Here is a 7,221-nt window from a genome sequence, read left to right on the forward strand (position 1 = left end):
AAATTGACTTCCCCTAAATGTCACAAAAAAATTCAAAATTAAAGTCACTCTACCTTTTTACTAATTTACACTTTTTTATTCTTACTTTTATACAACTTAGAGCCAATGAGTAAAGATCTACAATTGAAATATGAAGTGTATAAAATCTGTGAATTTGGCATAATGATACAGTTCCATCATATTCAAATAGAAACATTAAGAAAATTAATGCAGTTTTAATATTCCTTCAATTTTTATTATGATGATTTTCAAACTTTCAGAAAATTTGATAAAAATAATACATGATTCAACATTACCATTTATATTCAAAATTGTTAACACTTTGCCACACTGCCAAATATTTATGGCAAATATTTATGTGGGTATATCTGCATAAATACATATAATATTTTCAAAACCTCTTCAAAATAAATTGGAAAGATGACAATTCACCTCTACAGACCTAAATAAAGTATGTCACAGAAATGAAGATATTCTTCCAGTTACAGTATAATTATTGTATCTAAGAAAACTAACTGCAATGCCCTCATGTCGTTTAACATCCAATCTATATTTGAATTTCCCATTGTTTAATGGAAACGTCGTTTATAGCACTCCCTTTTAAAACAGAATGGAAACAAGTTGTGAGCTGATCTGTTTTTTATAATCATATGTTTTCCATTCAGCAATTACTAATAATCCACTGGGTGATAATTCTCAACAGAAGAAGTCATATTCCATGACAAATTTTCACATATGATTGTGTATACATCACTGATACTTTTGTATTTTATGGTTATTATTGTATTTATTATTTTTTGGAGTTTTTAGATAATCATGAAAAAAAAATCCTTCACCAAATCAAAATGAAGAACAAATATTCCTCAAAGACAAAGTAAAATTTAATACTTTCCTCTAAATATCAATTTCCTGAGAAAGAGATTACTATAATAACCACCAATGGTGGAGGCAAATTATTTTGTTCTTGCTTGCTCTCTGATTATCTCACTCATTACTATGGACTTGGACATTTTTCCTTAAGATTTTTAATTAATTTTATTTTTGTTAGTGCTCATTCTTACCCAATGGGTAGATTTTTTTCTTGATGCTGAAATCTATCCAAACATCACCAGTGACACTTCTTTGAAAGTAGTGCTTTTGTCTTTCAGACTTGCCCTCACGAGTCCTTGACCAAATTCTTGCTTTCTGGCACAATCTGATACAAAAGGCTCTAAGAATCTTACTGTATCCCAGATATGGAATTTGTTACATCTCCTTCTAGTTATCAAAGGTCTTTGGAAGCCAGGATCTGATTCATAGATGAGCTTCTGTTCAGAAATGGCATTTCCATTTGTACTTTTAGAAGATAGAGATATAAAATTTATTTCTATGAAAAAGATTATTACTTGACAATAATATCCTCAGCTCAAATATAATGCTATACTGATTATTATTCAGCTTCTTTACTTTCATCTTTTTTATATTAACATAATTATTTCATATAAGTTGATGCTTCTCTCTTTTGGTCAACTGCAGGTAGAATGTCATCCGTATTTCAACCGGAGTAAATTGCTAGATTTCTGCAAGTCAAAAGATATTGTTCTAGTTGCCTATAGTGCTCTGGGATCTCAACGAGACAAACGATGGTAATAAAAACAATGAGACCTTTATGTAAACCTCCATTCTGCAGAAAATTTTTCAGTCAGAGCATCCTCAGTTTCCTGTAGTTAAGTCTCAAGCGGCTCATGGAGAGGAAAGAGAATTGCATTTCTGATGTGATCTCGGATGATGCTGATGGTGATGCTTGGGGGCCTCGCTTGAGAAGCTCTGGTGCAGAGTGGGCGCCTTAGTCTGTTTAGGGAGCCGCCTAACAAACTGTATCCCCAGCCTCTGGGCTTCAGCATTTCTGCCTTTCCTTCCAGGGTGGACCCGAACTCCCCGGTTCTCTTGGAGGACCCCGTCCTTTGTGCCTTGGCAAAAAAGCACAAGCGAACCCCGGCCCTGATTGCCCTGCGCTACCAGCTGCAGCGTGGGGTTGTGGTCCTGGCCAAGAGCTACAATGAGCAGCGGATCAGAGAGAATGTCCAGGTGAGGAGCGGGGCTGTGGGCCTCAGGGCCCCTGCAGTGTCCTTCACACGTGTGCTTCTTGTAAGGCTCTCAGGACAGCCTTAGGCCAGCTCCGTTTCCCTGTATTTCTCATATGAGCGCTTTGCTTGCATCCTGAGGGTTTCTTCTGCTCTACCACGGGAGAGGCAGCACAGGTGGAGAGAATTAGGATGGGACCAAAAATGGAGATTTTTTTCTTTCAGCAATAAGTTGACAATCTACTCTGCATCCCTGCACCAGGAACGTCATTTTTTCATGTTCTTTGTGTTTTTTGAGACAGAGTCTCACTCTGTCTCCCAGGTGGGATGATTCTCCTGCCTCAGCCTCCTGAGTAGCTGGGATTACAGGCGCCTACCACCACGCCCTGCTAAGTTTTGTGATTTTTAGTAGAGTGTGTTTTGCCATGTTGGCCAGGCTAGCTCCAAACTCCTGACCTCAGGCGACCCACCTGCCGTGGCCTCCCAAAGTGGTATTACAGTTGTGAGCCACTGCTCCTGGCCTCCTCTTCATCCTCAGAAATGAGGAGTAGCATTTGGTGTTCTTTAGTCTATTTCTTTATACACTCAGTTAAAATTTCACATATTTATTCACTTAGAGTTTTCTGTTTGTGTACTGCCTACGTCTTTGACTCTTAGTTGCTTGTCTTTTTTTTAAGTATAGGAGACCATAATTATACTATTAAATAGTTGTTAAACAAAATCACCCTCAACATAGGGGTTTAAGATGAAAACCACTGATTTACTCAGGATTCTCTGGTTAGAAAATTAACATGGCCTCAGCCTGGACTTAGTCAAGTTCTGTTCTTGGCTGGGCTCTCCCGTGTCGAGATAGCTCTGCTTCAAGATGTCAGTGGGACATTTGTCTGGGTGCCATTTTCTCCTCCATATAGTTCATCCTTCAGCCATCCAGCCCAGACTTCACCTCAGCACATGGCATGACCCCAAGGCAGTGAGTGGACACATGCAAAGCCCTTTCATGTCTAGGCTCAGGGCTGCCACGCCATTGCTTGTGGCAAGGCAAATATTACCCACTAATGCAAGTTACAGGACAGGCCAGACTCAAGGGATGGGTAAATAGACACCACCACTTATTGGAAGGAGCTAGAAATTCATATAACCAAGCAAGTGGATATAGGGACATGTGAGTGTTGGAGGGAGTGTTTCTTATTAATCTATCTCATATATATGACTGATTAATATATGTTGGGTTAATATATATGATAGATTTATACATATAGTTTAATAAGATATATATATGATAGATTACACATATATACATATATATTCTGGGTATTAATAGTTTAGAGATTCAGATGTATTATTGAAGTACCACCTCCCAAATTGCATCTGTGCTGTGATTTTCTCTGTAGTTATGTTTTTATGAACAAAAGTTGCTACTTTTCATGTAGTTAAATTATTCATGCCTCTTTCCTGTGGTTGATGAGTGGCATGTCATGGGAACATGACAATCTTTTAATATGTTATCTTGAAAAACTGGTAATTATCTTTACTTACAAATTAGTTGTAAATTCAAATGAATTTCTTTTTTAATACTAAGTAAAAAAAAATCCAAATATGCACATGGAATTTCTAAATTGATATCAAAATGTCCCAGCAACAATTATTGAAAAGCGTTCACATTTGCTCACATATCTTGATTTTTTACCTCTACCATAAATGAAACATTCACAAATAATATTCTTGCCTCTCTGTCGTCGTCAATTGATTTATTTACTTTTATGTGCTGTCTAAATAATGAAAGGTCTTGCTACCAGAATGGTACACCTTTTATTCTAACTCTTTATTTTGATTATTCTTGACTGACTATTCTGTTATATGAAATTTTGAAACATCAACATCCATGAAAGAGTACATATTTTAGTCTTTGGTTGATATTGTAATGAAACTGCAGTTCACTGTGAAGAGAACTTTTTGACAATATTGAGACTTTCAACCCATGATGAATTTCCAACTATTTAAATGGCCTTTTAATATATATTTCATTAATTTTATAACATTCTCCACTAAACCATATGTATTTTTAAATATTTATCCATAGAATGCTGAAAATTATTAGAATCTCTTGATAATGTTTTCCTTTTTGTTTTGTGGCTTTTCTAATGTGTAGAAATGTTAAAAGAAAAATGTAATGAACACCTTTTACCTAGACTCATTAATTGTTAACTTGTTAATGTTTTTTATTCTCTCTCATTCTCTGTATCACTATTTCAGAGTGATTTATTCAATTTATAGATGTATTCAATTCCATGTATTAGCAATTAGTGGCATCATCTTGATATTTAAAGTCTCTCAAATTTAGTGAGATACACTTCAAGCCTGTATCTGTTTCCTTTAAACATGAAATTGTTAGTATTTAGACAATTCTTGCCTTGAATTATGTTGAAAACAAATGTTGTTTGCATTATACCTGTTTACTAAAGAGATATAGAAATTCAACAATATCTATCGAACTTACTATATAATCTTCTGTTACTGAAAAATTTGCCTCTAGATTCTTGTGGGTCTTCTAGGTACATGACCCTATCATGTGGGCACAATGGCAGCTCTGTTTCTTCTCCATTTTCTGTTGAAATTTTCTCTTTGTCTGCAGAGTTGTGCAGTTTCAATACATAATATCTAGGAATGGATTTCTGCTTATTTTTCGTGTGATATTCACTGACCACCTGAGTGTTTAGAGATGACTCCTATAACTGTTCAAAACTTGCCAATATCTTAAGTATTGTCTCTGCACCCTACTGTCTAATATACTTGGGGGTTCACAATTAGCAATTATGCAATCTAAAAATAATAAAAGTTTTTTATTTCTGTGATAGGTTTTTGAATTCCAGTTGACTGCAGAGGACATGAAAGCCATAGATGGCCTAAACAGAAATCTCCACTATTTTAACACTGATAGGTAAGTTTCCTTTGTAAATGGGTGACCTAATTTATTTTTGGAGAAGGAATGTAAGATGGGTGTTGAGAGTGACCTCCATACCAGAGGGACAGAGGCCAATGTGAGTCAGAGGTGAGACAGGAAGTTTCCAGAACTCTCCTGCTGGATTCACCCCAGAGCTCTGTTCTCTGGCAGGGTGAGTGGGCGGGGATCAGCATGGGTCAACCTGTGCCTCTGCTCTCCTGACTCCATGGAACTTTTCAGAGCAGCCAACATCATTGCCAAGTCTGCACCTTCCATGTAGGCCTGGTGTTTCTACCACTCGACATGCTGTGGATACTGCCCATGTGACCTCATTAGATGTTTCCAAATCTGTGCTTATATCACATTGTCCCAAACCTGCTCAGCTGCTTATCAAATCAAAAACATTTCCATCAACTTTGTGGTCCAGGTGCCAATTCCCACCTCCTTCATATGGAATTGCTTGCTAGATCCTGTCAATTCAGCATCTTTTATTATTTCAAATGTTTTTCCTCCTCCTCCTTGCATGTTTGTTCACGCCCCAAACTCTGCTTTTGCCTCCAGAAAGGCTTCCTTAGTGGAGTGAATAGGAGCGCTTGTCCTTGATTTCCTGCAATATGGAGATCTCAAGGCAGAGAATTAAAAAACAATTAAAATCAAAGAAAGAGTGTGAGTGTGGAGGCAGAAGCTCCATTGCTGTATATAATTTGTAGCTGATAGAAGATCTTTACTATTCCTTCATGGTCTAAGGTTCTAGGATTCATAGACGGTCATTCATGTAATGAGGGAAAAGCAGGAAGTTATGGCCGGGCGCAGTGGCTTACGCCTATAATCCCAGCACTTTGGGAGGCCGAGGTGGGCAGATCGACTGAGGTCAGGAGTTCGAGACCAGCCTGGCCAACATGGTGAAACCCTGTCTCTACTAAAAATATAAAAATTAGCCAGGCATGGTGACACTTACCTGTAATCCCAGCTACTTGGAAGGCTGAAGCAGGAGAATCACTTGAACCCAGGAGGCAGAGGATGCAGCAGTGAGCTGAGATCACACCACTGCACTCCAGCCTGAGTGACAGAGTGAGGCTCCATCTCAAAAAAAAGAAAAAAAAATCAGGAAGTTATGTAACTGCTGGCAGTGGAGATTTTAACAAGTGATAGGGTGAGATAGTGTGTGAAAAAGCATAAGCACGGTGGCCCTTCATAAGTGCTTAAAAATTGGTAGGTATCATTGTTAATATTTTTTTAGTTTCAAGGAAAATAATAAAAAAGGAAACCATGTAAAAAAAAAAGGAAGAGTAGCAAGCATCAGTAATTCTTATCAATTAAAAATGTAATAAGCTGGTGTTTATCTGTTCCTTTATATTTCATGTTATTTCTATATAAGAATTTTTAATGCATTGGAGCTCCTTGGATATTAGACCCTATATCATATACAGCAATTTACATTTCTGAATCTTACAAAATATATTGCATACAGTAGGCGGTAGCAGGTAATAAGTAACAAAAGAAAGTATAATCAGAGTATCTTTGCTGACAGATGTACAGGAATATGCTTGAATATTTGTGTGTTTTATGTGTTAACTTCCAGATAAGGGAATATGATTGAATAATTATTATTTCGAAATTACATATATTATGAAACCATGTCCATAAAGGTAAGAAAGGCAGATTCTACAACTAGTCAGACAACTTAACATTCACACTAATGACAGCTTCATTGAAATCACTTTACTACTCCCCTAGTAATGGAGTCATTGCATTCATATTATACATTATTCTCTTTTCAGTCTTGCTAGCCACCCTAATTATCCATATTCAGATGAATATTAACATGGAGGGCTTTGCCTGATGTCTACCAGAAGCCCTGTGTGTGGATGGTGATGCAGAGGACGTCTCTATGCCAGTGACTGGACACATCACCTCTACTTAAATCCGTCCTGCTGAGCGACTTCAGTCAACTAGAGCTAAGTCCATAGGCCAGAAAGACAGACAATAAATTTTTATCATTTTGAAATAATTGAATGTTTTCTCAAAGATTCTTCACCTACTCTCTTCTGTTAAATGTATGTGTGTGTGTTCTGGCTCAATAGGGCCCAAAACTGATTTGCCTATAAGTTAGGAGTGGGAGTGGGGGAATAATAATCACTTATAGACATACTGTAGTGGGACTGCAGTAGAGTTTTCAGCCTCTAGAGAAGGAGCAGGTGACAGGTGTGGATCAGT

The 7,221-nt window shown here is 37.2% G+C and overlaps 1 protein-coding gene across 4 annotated transcripts in view; it reads left to right on the top strand.

Annotated features, from left to right (window-relative positions):
• The window catches only part of LOC129491831 (aldo-keto reductase family 1 member C3), a 69,892-nt gene extending 62,877 nt beyond the window's left edge, over positions 1 to 7,015 (top strand). For 3 of the 4 annotated variants that reach the window (XM_055296390.2, XM_055296392.2, XM_063610064.1), the window contains 4 exons: positions 1,516 to 1,625; positions 1,902 to 2,067; positions 4,919 to 5,001; positions 6,786 to 7,015. In XM_055296390.2, the coding sequence (XP_055152365.1) occupies positions 1,516 to 1,625; positions 1,902 to 2,067; positions 4,919 to 5,001; positions 6,786 to 6,828 (402 nt within the window). In that variant the 3' untranslated portion in view covers positions 6,829 to 7,015. Of the gene's footprint in view, positions 1 to 1,515; positions 1,626 to 1,901; positions 2,068 to 4,918; positions 5,002 to 6,769 lie in introns of all 4 variants that reach the window. The other variant, XM_055296391.2, reaches the window with a different exon arrangement.
• Positions 7,016 to 7,221: the final 206 nt, after the last annotated feature.

This window comes from Symphalangus syndactylus, chromosome 10 (assembly GCF_028878055.3).
Source record: "Symphalangus syndactylus isolate Jambi chromosome 10, NHGRI_mSymSyn1-v2.1_pri, whole genome shotgun sequence".
NCBI classification, from domain to species: Eukaryota; Metazoa; Chordata; class Mammalia; order Primates; family Hylobatidae; genus Symphalangus; species Symphalangus syndactylus.